The sequence below is a fragment of the Gracilinanus agilis genome, chromosome 2 (genome assembly GCF_016433145.1).
Source record: "Gracilinanus agilis isolate LMUSP501 chromosome 2, AgileGrace, whole genome shotgun sequence".
NCBI classification, from domain to species: domain Eukaryota; kingdom Metazoa; phylum Chordata; class Mammalia; order Didelphimorphia; family Didelphidae; genus Gracilinanus; species Gracilinanus agilis.
In genome coordinates, this window is record NC_058131.1 from 444605035 (window position 1) to 444625385 (window position 20351).

Consider the following 20351-nt stretch of genomic DNA (forward strand, 5'->3'; position numbering starts at 1 on the left):
TGCGTGGGGGAGGGGAGTGTTGGGGGGGAGGGGAAAGTAGGATCATGAATCATGTATCCATGTTAAAAATGAATATTAATAAATGATTAAAAAAATAAAAATAAATAAATAAAATAAAATAAACTGGAGGAATTCCATGTGAACTGGAAAGACCTCCAGGAACTGATGCAGAGTGAAAGGAGCAGAACCAGAAGAACATTGTACACAGAGATTGATATACTGTGGTAAAATCGAATGCAATGGATTTCTGTACTAGCAGCAATGCAATGACACAGGACAGTTCTGAGGGATTTATGGTAAAGAACGCTTCAGAGGAAAAAAAAATTTTTTTCCCAGCTTTCTATTTTTCCTTCTAATCTTCATTGCATATGTCAATATCATTAACAGACTCAATGATTTAAATAAAATCCATTCAGACTACAGAAGTTTGTCCAGGAAATCAGCCATTATGAATAACTAGTAGGACAAGAATGCAAGAATAGTTTAAAAAACAACACATAATTATATTAAAATCAAAATAATCCAAAGATCATTTCAATAGATTCAGGAAAAAAGCTTTAAAACAAAATAAAATACTCTTTTGTGTAAAAAATTCAACAAAGTATAGCCATAGACAGATCTTTGTTTAATAAATAAAAAGCATCTTACCCAATGGAGATATATTAGAACACTTCTTGATTCAAAGATATTTTAATTTTTCCAATTACATGTCATAATTTCTAACATACATTTTTTTAAAATTACAAAATCCAAATAATCTCGCTCCCTCCCTTCTCTCCCTCCACTCAGAGATTATAAGCAATTTGATCTGGGCCATACAGGTATTATCATGTAAAATACATTTCCATATTGATCATTGTTGTAAGAGCAAACTTACATAAAACCAAAACCCCAATATAAAACCATATATAAACTGATATAATCTGCATCTGGCTCCAACAGTTCTTTCTTTGGAGGTGGATGGCACTCTCCTGCATAAATCCTTCAAAACATTCATTGCTGAAAGCAATGAAAGAGTTTTCACATTTGATGATTGTATAATATTGCTCTTATTGCGTACAATGTTCTCCTGGTTCTGCTTATTTCATTCAGTATCAGTTCATGTAGATCTTTCTAGCTTTTTCTGTAATAATCCTGCTTATCTTTCTTATAGCACAATAGTATTCCATTACCGACAAATACCACAATTTGATCAGCCATTCCTCAAAAATTGACAGACATGCCCTCAATTTCCAATTCTTTGCCACCACAAAAAAGAGCTGCTATCAATATTTTTGTCCAAGCTAGTCTTTTCCCCCTTTTGGGGATATAGGCCCAATAGTGGTATTACAGGATCAAAGGGTATGCTCAATTTTATGGCCCTTTTGAGCACTTTTCAAAAGTGAAGTAAGGATGTGGACTCTTCCCATGATTATTTAATAATACTTCTGGAAATGTGAGCAACAGCAGTAAGGCAAGAGAAAGAAATTAAAGGAATAAAGATTGGTAGAAGAGAGAGAACTATCCCTCTTTGCTCACAATATAATGGTACACTTAGAAAATCCTGGGGAATCAACAAAGATACTAACTGAAACAATAGCTTCAGCAAAGTTGCAGGCTACAAAATAAATCTCAAAAATACTACAAAGCATAACAAAATACAAGAAGCAATAGTAGAAAAGTAAATCCCCTTCCAAATAACTACAAGATGCATATAATATCTAGGGGCTGACCTCTCAAAGCACAGAAAAGACTTTTATGGATACAAATACAAAGTATTCCCTAAATAAGGAACTTACACAGCCAGAGGAACATTCAGTGCTCATGGCTAGACCATGCCAATATAAGAAAATTTACAGTACTACCAAAATTAACTTATAAAGTTACCAAAAGAATACTTGTTTCAAAGTAATAATAAAATTCATTTAATGAATAATTTTGATTATGTTAAATGATAAAAAAATTTTTACAAATAAAACCAATACAACCAAGGTTAGAAGGGAAACAAAAAACAAACAAACAAAAAAATACTGTGTATTGGCTCCAAGGCAGAAGAGTGGTAAGGGTAGGCAATGGGTCACACAGCTGGGAAGTGTCTGAGGCCAAATTTGAACCTAGGACCTCCCGCCTCTAGGCCTGGCTCTCAATCCACTGAGCTACCCAGCTGGCCCCCAGGAAAACTTTAAACACAGTAGCTGCAATATTGTGGAACCATCAACTATGACAGTCTTGTCTACTGGCAACAATACAATGGTTTAGGAGAATGCTATCCACCTTCAAGAAAGAACTGTTGGAGTAGGAATACAAATAAAAACATAAGATTTATCACTTGTTTATTTGGGTATATCTTTAGGGATTTTGGTTTTATAAGATTATTTGCATTTAAAAGTAAATAATATGGAAATGTTTTCCACAATAATACTACATAACTCATATTGAATTGCTTGTCAACTCCATCTGTAGGGAGGGAAAAAAGGAGGAAGACAACATGGATCACATAACTTCAGAAAACTTATAAGGAAATTTATTAAAATAAAAATAAATTAAAATAAATAAAAATTTGCAGAAATATTCAAAAAATAAAAATAAAATTCATTTGAAAAAATGAAAAATGAATATCAAGGAAAATAATGAAAAGACAAGACAAAAAGACTTTCAAACGTTAAACTATATTATAAAGCAGTAGTCATCAAAAACATCTAATAGAGATAGATCAAAGGAACATTCAAGAAACGGGAAAATCAGAAACAATAGAATTCAATAACCCCGTAATTGATTAAGTTGAAAATATAAATTAGGGATAAACTCCCTATTTGATGAAAACTACTGGGACAACTGGATAAAAGTCTCACAGAAATTAGGCTTACACCATATCCTACAATACATTCTAAATGGATGTTGTTATTGTTCAGCCATATCCAACTGTTCATGACTCCACAGACCACACTGTCTATGAAGTTTTCTTGGCAAAGATACTAGAATGGTTTTCCATTATCTTCTTCAAGAGTAAAAAAGTTAAGTGACTTCTCCTGGGTTACACAGCTAGGGAGTTTCTGAGTCTGTATCTGAACTCAAGTCTTCCAACTCTACCCACTGAGCCACCTACCTGTCATCTCCTCAATGGGCACCTGACCTTAAAAAAATTATTAAACTACTATTAAAAAAATTAGAAGAGAAACAGATTATATACCTTTCACAGCTATGGGTATATGTATTCTTAACTCAATGAGCAATAGAGGAAATTACAAAAAATAAAAATAAATAACTGATTATATGTAACAGAAAGGCTTCTACAGAGACAAAATTAATGCACTTAGGATTAAGAAGGGAATTTATAGAGGTCCAGCTCTATATCAACAGGGATTTGAATGGCCTGAAGTGGCGTCAGATGATAAGGATGGAGGAAGCAGAAAATTGAGAACAGTCAGGCTAATGGTTAGCTCAAGACCACTCCAAAAAAGCCTCTGAGCCTTTTTTATTTTATACCATTTCAAAAAATAGTTTCTCACAAAGCATAATGGAGTTCATAACTGTACAGATACATCAAGGTTATAGAATTACATCATGATTAGTATATGGCTTACAAGAAAATTTTCTCATGAAGATTATGCACGGATGAGACAAAGGTCCAAGGTTAGAAATAAAATTCATTTTATCTAAAAGTTATTTTAGTTAAAGCTTCCAAACTTCAAAAGATATCTTTAAAGAATGAGCCTTTAAGATTGTGGGGTAGAAAGTACCTAGCTGAATGTGGAATTTGTCTGGCTCTGCCTACAACGTCCTCAGGCTGTCTGAAACAGGGAAAAAAGAGATACATAGCATCTTTGGTTAATTTCTGCTTTTTTTCGGCTTGGGGGGAAAAACTGTTAACTCCTTAACTGCTGGTTTACTATAGGGTACTTAGATGTTTTCTATGAAACTTAAGACTATCCTAAAAATTTGAATTAATATGCTTTCAATAATAAAGGGAGCCACTGAGAGGGGTCTAGATTTATATCCCAGATAAGCCATCCTGTCTGCATCCTGACTTGCAGGGCAGAAAATCAAATGCAGGGCCTTGCACGACTGCATTGATCTTTGATGGGATCCAGATAAAAAGGTTCTATTAAAGGACCCTGTTTCTCTCAGTGGCTTCCAACAGGAAGTTATGGAACAGGAAAAAAAATCTTCATATCAAAAATCTCTGATAAGTTTTGCTATCTAACATAAACAGAAGGACAGATACAGATATGTAGAAATCCGTCTATGTATTTATGTGTATATGACTAATTGATAAATGGTCAAATGATATAAACCAAAGAGTTTTCAAAAGAATTAGAAAGGATTCACATCAAATGAAATAATGTTCCAAATCATTAATAAAGGAAATGCAAATCAAAACAATCCTGAAGTTTTCCCTCACAACTGCAAATTGGCAAAAATGTCAAAAAATGGCAATATGCAATACTAGAGGAATTGTAGAATGCTAATACTAATATACCATTGATGGAGCTAGCTGTGAAAAAAACTGTAATCATGCTGGAAAAGAATGTGGAATTTAGCAAATAAAGTGACTTAAGATGCCCAAAATCTTAGAACTAGAGATGCCATTACTAAGCCTAAATGCTAAAGAAGCCACTATTAAGAATAAAGTCCCCATATATTCCAAAATAGCAGCACTTCTTTGTGATAGCTAAAAATTGGGGAATGGCTAAATAGTGATACATTCATGCAATTTAATATTACTGTGCTATAAGAAATGATATGTGATTAATATAGAGAAGCATGGAAAAAAGTTTATATGAAGAGTGAAATAAGCAAGAGTAATTATAACAGTGTAAATGGAATGAACATTTTGCACAACAAAAAAGTAAAAGTAACAAAATTATAAAGCAGGAATCCAAATGAAGAGATGAGAGGACATCCCCAACCCAATCCTCTGTGGAGGTAGGAGGTCCTCACAGGTGTTACACACTGCATGTATTTCCAGACTTTTCCAATCTAAACAGTTGTGCTAAGTTTTTTTTTTCCCCCCTTTCTAAAAAATACTATTTGTTACTCTCTGGGTAGAGGACACTTAGGATAATTATGATGTTATTAAAAAATGAAGACACCAATAAAAATTTATTTTTGAAAAAGAACTTCAAGAAGCTAACAAGACTATATCAAGAATAGTAGGTTTATTGTTATCTTTCATCTCTATCTAAACATACATGCTTTCTTTGGAAATAAATCCATCTTGGAAATGGAAACTAAGTTTCTTTAGGATTCTTTTATTATTAAAGATTAATCTTGTTAATTTTCTTTAATCTTTTTTTTTTTTTAATTTTAAACCCTTAACTTCTGTGTATTGACTTATAGGTGGAAGATTGGCAAGGGTAGGCAATGGGGGGTCAAGTGACTTGCCCAGGGTCACACAGCTTTTAATCTTTCTAAATAATCTCTACAAGAGCCGCTAGGAAAATAATTTTTAAAAGCATCACATATACAAAGAAAGAAGTCTGAATGCAGATAAATGCATACTATTTTTATACTTTGTTTTCTTCATTTTTTTGTGGATGTGTCTTCTCATGACCAATATGGAAATATGTTTTGCACAGTTACACATGTACAACCCATATCAAATTGCTTAACATACCAGGGAAGTGGGAGAGGGGAAAGGGAAGGAGAGAATTTGGAACTTAAAATTTTAGAAAATGAATGTTAAAACCCATTTTTATATGTAATTGGGAAAATAAATTTTTTTCCAAAAAGCATCTCATAAATTCATAAAAAACAATGTTTCATCTTAATATCTTACATCTTAAAGTTGCCTTGAATTTAAACATTGCTTTCACACATATAAATAGTACCACACCTGAATGTTCTCTTTGATTTATATCAATTTATAATGACTTTCAATGCAAAAGTAGGTGAGGATGGTAAGGGAAAAATTAGTTGGAAAATATGGCTCAGGATCAAGAACTGAAAGAGGGTAAAGGCCTATACACCACAAAGGAGCCTTACATCAATAAACCATGAAGATTTTTTTAAAAAGAAAGCTGGAAGCCACTGCACATGATAAGCACCAAACATCCTAAGAAATGAAAATGAATACATTTTAACAGAGAGGAAATGACAACTAACAATGTGGAGGCTGTTTCTGAACTAACTACTAAACTATAAAGCAAACATAAAAAATGACACCAAATTAGATGAATGAGAAGATAATAGTTTGCAACCTAACCTCTTTTAATCAGCTATTGATATCCAAAAAATAAGAACTAGATAAAGAAAGTCTATTGTAGGATTTAAATTAATGTCCAATATTTCAAGTATTATATTTTATAAAGTTTATTATCTAGCAAAATAGAACCATGTGACTAAGTTTTTCTACCTGCTTAAAAAGCCCGCTCCACCAAAGCCGTGACAGGAAGAAAAGAGAACGAGAGACAGAACTCCACAGAATTTATATCCTGTCTATATCAGCATGTAATGACAGGAAGAGAGTAGGCTGCTGGGAATCGTAGGTTTTTTTAGGGTAACAGATTCTAATTACACACTACAGACTATTACTATCTCCTACAGAAATTTTGACATAAAGATTGGGCCAAAATAACCCTAAAAAAGCTTAAGTCAGCAAATACTTGATCTCTTCGTCAAATGTATGGTCAAGAATAAAGCCAGATTAGACTATGAGCTTATCATAAAACCTTCCAGAGGCTTAAATTTAATCACAAACTCAGCCTAAAACGTAAACAGTTGTTTTTTTTTTTAATTTGGGAAATTATGGTTATACAGCTTTTGTTTTAAATTGCCAAAAAAGATCTTAAAAAAATTCTTAAAACTATTTTCATGGTACTTTTGAGAAAAGTATGAAAACTCATTGTGGCACATGTCCAAAATAATAATGAGATCACAGACAAATCACTTTTAACCCTTATATTTTGTCAGCTATCTTAATATGATAGATAATACATATTAAAGTTATTGACTTTATTTTCAAAACCAAGTCCCTCTCTTGAGATATATCAGTTAACCAGAAAGCCTAGTGAAGAAGAGAACAAAGCATAACTAAAAATGAAGTGAATAGATAATAGAGCAAAAATAGTGATCTTCAGAATGTTTCCTGCTCTCTACTTGAGACATGGACCATAAAGAGAAGGTTTTCATAAGATGCTAAATAACAGAGACTCTACAGCAGGGGTCGGCAATGTATGATTCTCAAGCCATATCTGGCTCTTTTGAGGGCCAGATATGGCTCTTTCTGCAGGAGCCATAAAGTCAATTTTTTTCAGGCACTGTTACAGGAGCACTCACTGTGAGCACTGTACGGCTCTCACGAAATTACATTTTAAAAAATGTGGTGTTTATGGCTCTCACAGCCAAAAAGATTGCCAACTCCTGGTCTACAGGATTAAATGGGGAACAAATGCAATGAGGGCAGGGTTTTGCCCTCACTGTGGATTTTTTGTCTTTGTATGCCCAACGCATAGCATACTGCCCTTCTCTTTTCAGTTCTGTTAAGCCTTACTTACTCTACTCCATATACTCTGTGATCCAGTGACACTGGATTCCTTGCTGGATTCCTAGAACAAGAAACTCCCTCTCTTAATCCCAAACACTTTCACTGATTATCCCTCATGCATGGAACTCTCTTGTTAACTACACCTCCTGGCTTTCTGCAAGTTCCAGCACCTAAAAGAAGACTTTCTTGATAGTTATCTGTGCAGTCCTTCTTAAATAATCTCCAATTTATTCTGTTTATAGGTATATACTATGTTTGTACATAGTCCTTGCATCTTGTTGTCCCCATTAGACTATTTAGCATTGATACCACAGTTCTTGACATTTGGCAAGTATTTGAAAAATATTCTTGGATTTGACTAACTTGTTCATAGCAAGTTATCAATATTTGTAAATATTTGTTGACTTGTAAAGAAAAAGCTTAAAAGCTCTGAACAATAATCAAACACAACTCTAGATGATTGATTAGAGGTACATGAGAAAAATACTTTCCAACATGACCAAAGAATGGATGTGTTTTGCAAAGAAAGGGACAAGACAAGAATTATTGCATTAGCAAAGAACTCTCAGATGAGAAACTCCCTCAACCAAAACAGGTCAGCTCCTTCTCTGAAACTTAATGTCTTCAAGATTAACCTTAGGGGGCAGCGAGGTGGCTCAGTGGATAGAACCAGGCCTAGAAACAAGAGGTCCTGGATTCAAATGTGTCCTCAGACATTTGGTGCTGTGTGACCCTGGGCAAGTCACTTAACCCCAATTGCTTAGTCCTTACCACTCTTCTGCCTTAGAACTGATACTTAGTATTAATTCTAAGATGGAAGGGTCTTTAAAAAAGTTATCTAGGACACTGAGAGGTTCAGTGATAAGCAGTATTTAGTTGATTCAGGGTCACAAATCTGGTATTTATCTGGTCACAAATCAGAGATGATATTTGAACTCATATCTTCATGGACTCATATCAGCTCTCTATCCATAATAACACCACCACCCCACCTCATTTTTCACAACCATACTTATGTTACAAGGGAGAGTTTGTTTTTTTTAATTAAGGAAGGGAACTTAAGGGCTCTTGTTGATAGTGATGCAAAAAAAGGAAAAGGAAACAGAAAAGTATCAATGAAACATCAAAACACACACACCACAACAACAAAACAACCACCAGTTCAGAGGAAAACAAAAACAAGCAAGCCAGCTTTGAAAATAAAATGCTACACTTTATTATGGACTTAAAAAAACTTCATATGTACACTGATATTTTTCATGTTCTATTTTTCTCCTTTTCAGACAGACATTTCAACTACAATATACTTTTGGGAATTTCATTTTTAATAAAAGTCTCAAGTACAAATACGATATTCTTTGCATTGCTTATATGTTTTAATCTCAGGCTTAGCATTCATTTCTGTCCACAGAAGGATTTTTTTTTTCAGGAACACATTTCAAGTTCTATAATGTAAATCAATGAGAAAATGAAATGCTATTAATAAAATTCAACTCTATACTTACCTATAGGAACATTATGCCAAAAAAGTTTGGTCTAATTATTCATGAGAAAAATCAGAGACTAAAAAACAATGTGTATTGTCCTATCCATCATATGCAGTCATACCAATCTAACAAATATTTATGTCTTAGAAAAACATTCCAAGTATACAATGAACCCCAGAATTGAACAGAAGGAAAAAAATGAACTGGATTGCTTTTCAGATGTTGGGTAGTTCTATCTATCCCATTTCGGCTTGAAACAAAGGCCCTCCTAATTTTTAACAACAGTGTTTTTTCCTATAAAGAAGTATGTATTCAAGTTATAAAGTATAAGCCTCTCCAAAAAATTTAAGTTGTGAGTCATTCAAAAGAGCAATAAAGAATCACATTGTGGCCATATATTTTCTTTCTATTTTTTTTTTAAACCCTTACCTTCCAGCTTAGAATCAATATTGTGATATGTGCAGAAAGAGTGGTAAGGGCTAGGCAATGGAGGTTAAGTGACTTGCCCAGGGTCACATAGCTAGGAAGTGTCTGAGGTCACATTTGAACCTAGGACCTCCTGTCTCTAGGTCTGACTCTCAATCCATTGAGCCACCCAGTTGCCCCCCATATATTTTCAATGTATAACAAGTGACAAACTGCTGATAATATTTGGTTCTTAGCAAGAAGCAGAATTAATAAATAATGGACTTAGGGACCAGAAGACCTATGAAAGAGTCCTCAAACCCACTCTAACTGGTCATGTGATCCTAAATAAGTGGCTTGATCACTCTAAGGCTCAATTTGCCCTCTTTAAATGAAAACAATACTTGCTATATACACCATGTACCAATATGCTTATATACTACGTGTGTATCTATTTCCATTATTTCATATCTGTCTTTGTATCCTCAGGGCTTAGTATAATGCCAAACAAATGAAATGTAATGTAATTACCACTATCATTATTAAACAAGTTCAAAATATAAAAGATAAAAGTCCATTTTAAAGAATTTAACTATTATTTACTTTGGTGAAGCAAGTGCTTCTACTTATGCTGAACTGCAGCTTTGCCACAAAGCTACCCTGAAAGACTGATGAGAGAATAGGAAAGTCGGTAGGACCTATTATATTACTAAAACAACTAACCTCAAAACCACCAACTCCAATAGCCATTCTTTTTTTATCTTCCTTGATTTTCTTACAATACTGATCACCTCTTACTACTAAACATATAAAACATGTTCTCTTCCCTCAATTCCTAAGATAAAACATCCCCCTAAGTTCTCCTACATCTCTTTTCCGTTTCCTACATTAGTCCCCTTATCTTCTTCCTGACCCTTCAATCCATCAGAAATGCCTATGTCTGTTCTTGGTTTTCTCTCTCTCTCTAATCTCTCCCTTGACAATGTTATTTGCTCCCCATACCTTCAATATCTCTTCCTCTATGGAGATGCCTACCAAATTTTTCCTCTAGTCATTACTTACTTTCTGAGGTCCTACCCTCTAACTCCTGTAAGACCTACAACTGCTCATAATAAGATCTTTTTTGGCTATCTCACCATCATCTCAAAATAAACAAATCCCAAATGAAGCTCATTATATTTCCCTGGAAACATTCCTTTCCTTTTTTCTGGACCAGATTTATGATTTCACTGCTATAGGGAATTCCCCCTCCCAATGTTGGTAGGCTCCTGCTTTTCTACTTAATAGTTCTATGGAGTTAGGTGGTGGTTAGGGGAGGAAGGGCTGAAAGACTAAATGGTTTGCCCCTAGTCAATAATACTAGAAGTAGGACCTAATCATTTCTTTTTGACTCTAGGGCTGGCTTTCTATCATCACAATGCTTTTCTCCTGATTTTCTAATTTCAGGTCTTCCACGTTCACAACTTTGGAATTCTTTTTTATTCTTCCTCTGTCATATCTAATCATGTTCCAAGTCCTGACATCTCCATTTCTACACCTGTCAATTAATTAACAAGGACTTTTTAAAGCTCTAACTTCACTGAAACCAGGCTCTGTGCTAATTAATCACTGGGAACACTAAAAAAGGCAAAATATAATCCTTGCCCTCAAGGAGTTCATATCCTAAGGGGGAGATAACATGCAAATAATTCTTCACGTAAAAGATAAATACAATGTAAAGGTTAGATAAGGTAATCTCAGAGGGAAAGCACTAGCTGCATAAAACCAGAAAAGTCTTTTTGATTAAGGCAGGATTTGACCTAAGTCTTAAAAGGAGGCCAAGAAAGCTAGGAGGTAGATATGAAGAGGAAGAGCATTTCAAGCTTGGAGCACAGGGGAGATGGAGTGTCAAGTTTAAAGAATAGCAAGTAGGTCAGTGGAGCTGAATCACTGAGCAGGGAGTAAAGTTAAGAAGACTAGAAAGTTGGGAGGGGCCATGTTATGACAGATTTTAAATGTCAAATAGATCATTTTAAATTTGATCCTAAAGGTAATAAAGAGCCACTGGAATTTACTGAGAAGGGAGGAAGAGAGGAGTTGTAACACAATCAAACCTGAGATTTGGGAAAATATCTTTAGCAGCTAAGTGGAGAAGGGATAGATTGGAGTAAAGAGAGACTTAAGGCAAGGACACTAACAAGGTTTTTGTTGACACCCAAGTACAGGCCCTCATGACTACCCACTTGGATAATTTCAAGTTTCATATAGGTTTTCCTGCTTCAATTCACAATCTGGTGCCTTCCCACTTTTCCAACCTCTTTTTTCCTATTACTCCAGACATTAAATAATCATATTCTAGACACACACATGCGCACACACACTCTCCACATATTTGGCCAAACTATTCCCAATACTTATAATGCCCTCTCTCACCACATGGACCTGCTGAATTCCTCCTTATTCTTTAAAGCCACATTCAAATCTTACCCTTCCAGGAAATTTTCTCTGATTCTAATCCCTCTATTAGACTAACTTTCTTGAAAACAGAGATTATGTCCTACCTATAGCACCTACTTCAGTGTTCTAAAATGTAAAATACCTTGCAAACTTTAAAATGCTCTTAGTAATTATCATCATTTAAACTTTTTAACTACCCCAAACTCTAGTACAGTGTTGTACAATCCATATTCTATGTATTTGTTATTACTCTCTTAGTTCATTTTATGAAACAAATATAATTCCTCTTAAAACTGATTTTTCTAATAAAGGCCACAAGGTCAAAAACACAAGAATCCCTGAGGCAAACATTTGTTTCCTTTGGAAGAAAAGAAAATCGAGGACTTCACATTGGTTCTTTCATTCCTCAATTACAAATACTAATCTAACATTAATGTTAGACTGTGAAGGGCCACAATTTTTAAAGCTTTAGTAAATAATACTAGGATACTATTTATAGTTACAATCTTAATTACCAATATTTTAAATGGACTATTTAAGAAATAGATATTAGATAATCTTTAAATTTTTTGACAGAACTTAATAAAATCTCATTTCAAAACGGTCACATTACATACTTGTTCTAACACTATTCTCAGAGTCCACTAGAAGTAACATCCTAACTAATAAGTATACCTTGCAATAAGGTTCTTTTGATATTTCTCACTTTTCCCCAATCTTGTCCTCTCTCACTTATGCTTACATTCAATTGTGTCCTATTTGTGGAATAGACTCCTTTTGCCATCTCTTACTAATGGCTTTTCAAGGTCACCCTCAAGTGCTACCTCTTCTATGAAATTTATCCTGAAGTAATCTCTCTTTCCTCAAAACTCTTAAACACTTTATTTAGAATTATCTCTACAATTTGTTAATGTTTTGTAATTATTTTTGTCCATGCCTCATCTTCTCTACTAGACAACAAGATTCTTCAACGCAGGACTGTGTCTTGTTTCATCTAAGAGAGTCAGGCACTTACTGTTTGTTGAATTAAATTAAAATTCCTTGAATATAGTTCAAAGCACACCCATAGTTATTCTGGATTCTATGCTATGCAGCATTAAGCATTGCACAGCCAGGTTTCAATGTGTTAAGAGTAGACTCCTTAGTTACACTCAGTAATTCCTAATATTCCACCATACATTATATATATATATACACACACACACATAAAATCAACTTCTCTACATCTCCTTTATTGTGACAAACTACTCTTAAACGTTTGAAATGTTTAATAGAATAATGTCACTATAATGCTTTTTTATCATAACCACACAATATACCACAAAATACATGGGGAGAGAGGAAGAACATAAAACATAACCCCTTAAAATGTTTTTCTTAAATAAATTAAGTAAGCTACTCAACATTCTGTTTTAGATGAATACTCAAGATTAAAACAAATGGTCTTTAAGGGAGCAGCTAGGTAGCTCAGTGGAGAGTCAGGCCTAGAGACAGGAGGTCCTAAATTCAAATCTGGCCTCAGACACTTCCTAGCTATGTGCCAGTGGGCAAGTCACTTGACCCCCATTGCCCACCCTTACCACTCTTCCAACTAGGAGCCAATATACAGAAGTTAAGGATTAAAAAAAAAAAAAACAAAAAAAATGGTCTTTGAGGGGCAGTTAAGTGTCTCAGTGAAAAGAAAGCTAGATCTGGATATGGGAAGTCCTGGGTTCAAATCTAACCTCATATACTACCTGTGTTACTCTAGGAAAATCACTTAATCCCAACTGCCTAGACCTTACTGACCTGCCTTACAACCAATACTCAGTATTGACTGTTAACCAAAAAAGTAAGATATAACCTCTATCATCTGATTAACAGTACAAAGCCAAAGATTCTTGCATATTACCATTCTCCTTTGGCTGGACCAAGCTAGTCTGTGTCTGCATATTTAGTATTAGTTTAAGAAACTGTTTAACATAACTTAGATTCTTTTAAAACATTTATGTAGCATCTTCTTTGCATAAAAAATATAAAGATGCAAATAAATATTAAGCACCCACTATGAGCTTATCAAAATGTAATATTTCCCATGTAAACTGTTATAAATTATAGTTAAATTAAATGTTACTTATAATACTGTATTTCAAGTATGCACTTATGTTAAATGGGTTTCTGAGGCAGTAAAAGATGAGGAGCCAAAAACCCAGTTATAACACTATTTCTGTAAAGAAATGTGTTCAAAGTTTCAAATAATACTGTATTTCAAGTATGCACTTATGTTAAATGGGTTTCTGAGGCAGTAAAAAATGAGGAGCCAAAAACCCAGTTATAACACTATTTCTGTAAAGAAATGTATTCAAAGTTTCAAATACCTAACTTATTTACTCTACAGAGTTAGTGTGAGGAAGGTGCATTATAATCCATAAAGTGCTGGGGACATGTGCACTGCTATTGTTGTTGCACTTTAGGGACAAGACCTTTTCTTCTTAGGATAGGAATATAGTGGGGGAGCAGCTGGGTGGCTCAGTGGAGTGAGAACCAGGCCTAGAGACAGGAGGTCCTAGGTTCAAATCTGGCCTCAGACACTTCCCAGCTGTGTGACCCTGTGGCAAGTCACTTGACCCCCATTGCCTACCCTTACCACTCTTCTGCCTTGGAGCCAATATACAGTATTGACTCTAAGATAGAAGGTAAGGGTTTTTAAAAAAAGGGGAAAAAAAAAAAGAAGATAGGAATATAGTGGATATTTAAACTAAAAAGTAATGTAAATGCTAAGAACCAAAATAGTGTCCTTGATACAACAGCCCACTCTTATACAAGCAATCTATTACAGTGAAGAGTATTGAATATGAAATCCAAACAAGGGCTCAAATAGTGCCTTTGGCGTAACCTCAAGATTCCTCATCTATAAATTGAGGTTCAAATTAGATGGCTTCTAAGTTCTCATCCAGTTCTACATTTATTATTCTAGAATATATAACTTTATATGTGTGTATATATATTATACATAAATTTAGTATTCCAGAGAGATTAGCAGCTTACTCTAAGTACTTGCTGTATACTAGATTTGTCTAACTTTTACATTGCTTCTAAAAGAGATCTTAGGCATGCTAAAATCACTAATATAATCCTCATGCTATCAGAAGTTTCATATTTTAGAAAACTACTCTGAAATACTGGTAGATTTCACATTCAGTCAAACTATACTAATATTCTGATACAGGAAAACTTAAGAATTTTTTAAAAAGTCCTTTTTAAATCATACCCAACATAAGTATTTTTGAATTTTCCTTTTTGTGATCTTACACTAAAGCAAGTTTTAAACTAGTAATTACTTGTTAGTCAGTAAATAAAAGATCTAGAATAGTCACTCCACTAAAGATTTCATAGTAGTAATACTAACTAGTCAGTTGAGAAACATAAAGATCACTGTATTCTCAAAGACCCTTAAATTAAGATATTTTTAAATCCCTCAAAACGAATTTCACCGAGGGTGAATATTGTCCTTCCTCGACCCCACCCCCAACCCCACATACCTACAAGCACAAAAGGGGCATTCCAGCTTCTCCAACCCTTGGAACAAACACACTTAGAATACGGACAGACATTTACTACTTATGGCCTTTTTAAAGGCACAACTTACCAAGTTTTTCCACCAACTTGAGCATCACCCCTCCAATATGTACCTCCCCGGTAACTCTCAGGGTAACATCACGGTTCAGATCTGTCACATGGACACTCAATTCCCATGTCCCATCCGCATAGCAGCCATCTGGCATCCTTATCCCGTCCAGAGCCATAGCTCCTTCCTGTGAGTAGAAAGGAAATGGCACTCGTAAGAGTTACTCCCCAAAAGAAGAAAAATCCCACTAAGCACTAAAAGGCAGGGCAGAGGAAAATAGAAGAAAAGTAATACCAAAGGAAAAATCATACTCAACAGTGCAAGAAAGCACCCCTTACTTTAAAGGGCTCAGTCTCAAGAATGATGTAGGGAAATGGGTCAGAGATCAGGAGCTCTCTGGGTCAGGGGTTATCAGTCCCTACAGGCCCTTCCCCCAAAAAAAAATCTATTCCCAGTATTCTCGGACCAGCCCAAAGGGATAGGGGGATGGGAGTGAGGAGAGGCGACCGATCTGGAAATCTCCTCCCGAACAAAACCCAGAGTACGCCTTCCCTGGGCGAAGCCAGGCAACAGGGCCCCAGCCCCGCCCGTTCTTCCCACTGACAGAAGCCCGCTTAGGCTGGGCTCCCCAAGTCCCATTGGAAGCCACAGAACCCGCTCCGCCTCCTGTGAGAGCCAGGACCGTTCTATTCACCTGTCTACCCCCACAACCACCCGGCCCAAAAAGTCACCCTCGCGGGGCAGAAAAAAATCCCTTTCACCGAGTTCCTCCCCATCCCCCGCCCTACCCCACCCCAGTTACAAAAACATAAAACTAACCAAAAAAATCCCCACAGACACGTCCCCTCACCGTGTTAATTCCCCTACTCTCAGCCGGCACTCGGCAAGCAGGAAAGTCGGGAAGGGTTCCGGCCACTAAACACCCAGCAGCCGCAGACTCCCAAGTCGCTCTCCGCGTCCCCTATCTTCAGTCCCAGATGGCTAAGCGAGTTATGTCCTGGCCAGAATAGCTAATGGAGTCTGGGAGTCCCAGTCCCGTCCCCTTCTCCTCCCAACTCACTTCAAGCGGCTCAGCTCCACCCCTCTCCTCCCACCTCTTCTCCTCCCCCTAGATGTCTGGCGTGCTGGCTGGGCCCTTTCTTCTTCAGGGAGGACACAGAAGCGGCTTCAGCACTAGGTTCTGATTAGACCGTGCTCGGCTATTCCCAACCAAGCCCCCTATCCAAGGGGAAGAGCAGAGGGAAAAGAGTCAACTAATTTAAGGGTGGAAGGGTTGGGTGGGGTGATCTGAGTAGAAGCTTCGGTGAATCGTTCTAGGGGAGGTGGGAGGTACAAGAGGCTGGAGAGAAGGGACGGGGGGGGGGGGGAGGGGGAAGGGGGAGAGGGCGGGCTGCCCGCAGCCGCAATCACGGCCCCGTGGAGCCACTGCCCTTTTATGGAAATGAAGGACCCAGTGCCGGGAGGGAGTCCAACATCCGGGCTTTCGGCCACTGGAGCTTGAGGAGAGGGGAGGGGCATGTGGGTCTTCGCTCTAGGGGTGGGTGGGTCGGTGGGTGGAAAAGAAACTTCTCTTAACTAGCTCTTCATTCCTGTGGAAAGGGATTAGCCAAATTCTTTATTCCCATATTTGTTCCTTTTCCAAAGGGTAGCGGGGAGGAAGAATTTTATCTGTGAGAAAAAGCCACAGAAAATTCCCAGGACAAAATTTCTTCTTTGGGGAGCAAAGTTCCCTCTGGTTATATCCAATTTCTCAATCCCAGAAACTAACCAAATGTAGGTTTCCCGGGCCTTGGGCTGTACCACGCCCAAGGTGGTGCCACGCCCCAGGACACAAAAAATTATAAAGGGGAGGTGGCGGGATTGCTTTGTCCTTCGGCCTGATATTCCTGAATTTTACCCTGAATCTCTAGGGCAAACGGATCAAATGACCAGTTGTAAACAGTTGAAAAAGAAAAAATTCCCTAGCCAGTTCCAAACCCCTTTCCGGAAGGCTCTAAAACTTAAAAGGAGCGTGAACAAGTGTGAACTACTACTGACCAGTCTTCGGAGGAATGGATCTACAACTCCACACTGAAATCAGAGAAATTTGCTTTCGGCTTTATCTCATTCAGAGTCTTCCAAATTAGGATATTCAAGTAATAGCCCTATTACTTATCCACTGAAATCATCCATTATGTCACACTTGTGAGTAGTTCTTCGAACAACGAATATCCATCCCCTTTATAACTTAAGAGTTTTCTAGAATTGCTTTGGGAGAAAAATTCAGCATTCTATGCTAATCTGATGAGAAATTTCTCTGGTCATAGCAAGGTTGATTGTAAGACTGATAGGATGCTGCAGAACTTCCATGGCAAAGCCTTCCAAAATCTACATCTTCCTTTGTTCACCCATCAGAGCAGGATTTAATAGAGCACTGTACATTTGTTTAACTCTTGGTTAAACAAAAAGCAAGTATTGTACAATGTACTGTACTAAAGTTAAGTAGTATACTCCTTAAACCTGCTGTCACTTCATCCTTTTAAGCATTTAGTGGAGAGGAAACAAGCATTTATTAATGTTTTACAATTCACTGAGCACAACAAGCCTATGGATAATGAAAATTCCTTCAATGTTTAACAAATTCTTCCAAGGTTATCCCAGTGAGGCAAACAAATCCCTAGTGGTCATCATCAAACCTCCATTTCCTGACCCCCAATAGCTAATTTCTCATTTCCATTCCCCTCAATTCCTCCTACCCCCTCCACCCATCTCTGCTCTCCCCCAGTGTCCCACTCTTTCTACTGTGCTCTCTGGAGTGTCTACTCCTTAGGCAACAAACTTTCTTTCATCTTAATTTCTTTTTCCCTTTCCCATTCCATCTATCTCCTGCCTCTCATTGAGCCTTGGATCCCTTCTGCTTCTGTAGCTTCCTGGGTTTTCCTTTCCAGTAATGACTGTACTTTCACTGCAACCTCTCCCTTTTCTCCCCATTCACTGGTTGAGATGAGAGAGTTAGAATGCTCCTTGCTCCTCATTGTCACTTTAGGTTCTCCTTCTACCACATTTAGTCAGTGGCCTTTGCACCTTTGAGATTTATTCAGTCCATTTCTACCACCTAAATAAAATTATGGTAGCTTTGATCTTTGGACCTCCCAGCACCCCACTTCTTTTCTTAATAAGTTCAGGGCCTGGCACAACAGGTTCAAAAACCCTGTCTTCGTATTAAAAGTCAACATACAGGGGCAGCTGGGTAGCTCAGTGGAGTGAGAGTCAGGCCTAGAGACAGAAGGTCCTAGGTTCAAACCCGGCCTCAGCCACTTCCCAGCTGTGTGACCCTGGGCAAGTCACTTGACCCCCATTGCCCACCCTTACCACTCTTCCACCTATGAGACAATACACCGAAGTACAAGGGTTAAAAAAAAAAAAAAAGTCAACATACACATTGATACTCCTTCAAATACTCTTATCACAGTTCCTCAACTTACTTATTTCCCATGATCTACTCCCTCTACTCTGCCTCAGCCATATACAAAGATGGCTATGTACATAGTCTTAACATCACCAAGAAATGCTCTATTTGTTGATGTCCTTTGAAATGTCCTCAATTGATAATCCATTATGATTCAACCCCTAAGTTCTTTCCCATATTCTTACCCCTGAACTACCTATACTCTTCTTTATCCATCTTGATTTTTTGGTGAACAAATTTAATTCTACAATATCTGCTTATCTGTTTTATGCCTACTACATAAGCAGTGTTATATCAGTGATCTTGCCCTGCCAATCCTCAGCCTTGGATCACTCACTCTATCTACTACACATGCACTACTGAATAAAGCTAGAGAAAATCACAAAACTGCTATGATTTTATGTTATGTAACCTCAGTTGAGACCCCCACCTCTACAAGACAATTCCTTTATACCTCCATAATTAATTCACTATCTTCCTTATAACTTCCAAACATTTTCATCCCCTTTCAAAGATCTTTCTCCCATTTCTCAACCAAGAACCTTGCCCCATATTTTACTGAAAAATTGAGGCCATTTGCTAAGAGCAAATTTTCTCCACTCTTTCTCAGCTCATATCATCCAGATGTTTTCTTTCACTATGTCCTCCTTCACCATGGTCTTGCATGAAGGACCCTTTTCCAGGCCAACCTAAATCTCTCTCTCTTCACTAAATGATAGCATTCAATTCCAACTCTTCCAGAAAATTATCCCATTTTGTCTGTCTCTATTCTCTCCCTGTCTACTAGCTGCTTCCTCACTGTCTACAAACATGTTCCATTTTTTTTCCCCAGCCTCAAAAAGCCCTCCTTCCATTCATCGACCCCTGCTAGGTGAAATGTGATATCTCTCCTCTCTTTTGTGGTTAAACTCCTTGAGAAGGCTATCAACAATAGATGCCTCTATTTCCTTTCTTTCATTCCACTCTCTTCCTAACTCTACAGTATGGCTTCAGACTATCATTCATGATATTTATCATAAAATTATTCTCTCCAAAATTACTAATAATTTCTTAGTTACCAAATAAAATAGGCTTTTCTCATTTCTCATCTTTCTCTTCAAATTTTGACACTATCAGTCACCTTCTTAATACTCTTTTATCTATGTTTTCATGACACTAGTCTTTTTTCCTACACATCCCTCAGTTATTTCTGGATTTCCATATAGGTTATACCTGTCCTCTAACACACAGTGGGTGTCCCACAGTACTCTCCTAGGCCCCCTTGTTTCCTCCCCCTATACAATTTCTTTTAACAATCTCATAAGTTCCCAGGGATTTGATTGTCATCTCTAAGATAAGAATTCTCAAATCTACTTATCTAGCTCCATTCTTTCTATAAATCTCCAGACTTACATCTCCAACTGCCTATTAAGCATATCAAACATCTCAAACTAGATATCTTGCCAACATCTCAAAGTCAACCACCTTTCCTCACTGTCCTCAAGTCTCACAACCCAAGTGCTG

At 36.8% G+C, this 20351-nt stretch overlaps 1 protein-coding gene across 1 annotated transcript in view; it reads right to left on the reverse strand.

The window, feature by feature from the left end:
* The window catches only part of FERMT2 (FERM domain containing kindlin 2), a 138163-nt gene extending 121697 nt beyond the window's left edge, over positions 1 to 16466 (reverse strand). Inside the window, 2 exon segments of the mRNA XM_044659948.1 lie at positions 15422 to 15587; positions 16251 to 16466. Coding sequence (XP_044515883.1) covers positions 15422 to 15578 — 157 coding nt within the window. The 5' untranslated portion in view covers positions 15579 to 15587; positions 16251 to 16466.
* Positions 16467 to 20351: the final 3885 nt, after the last annotated feature.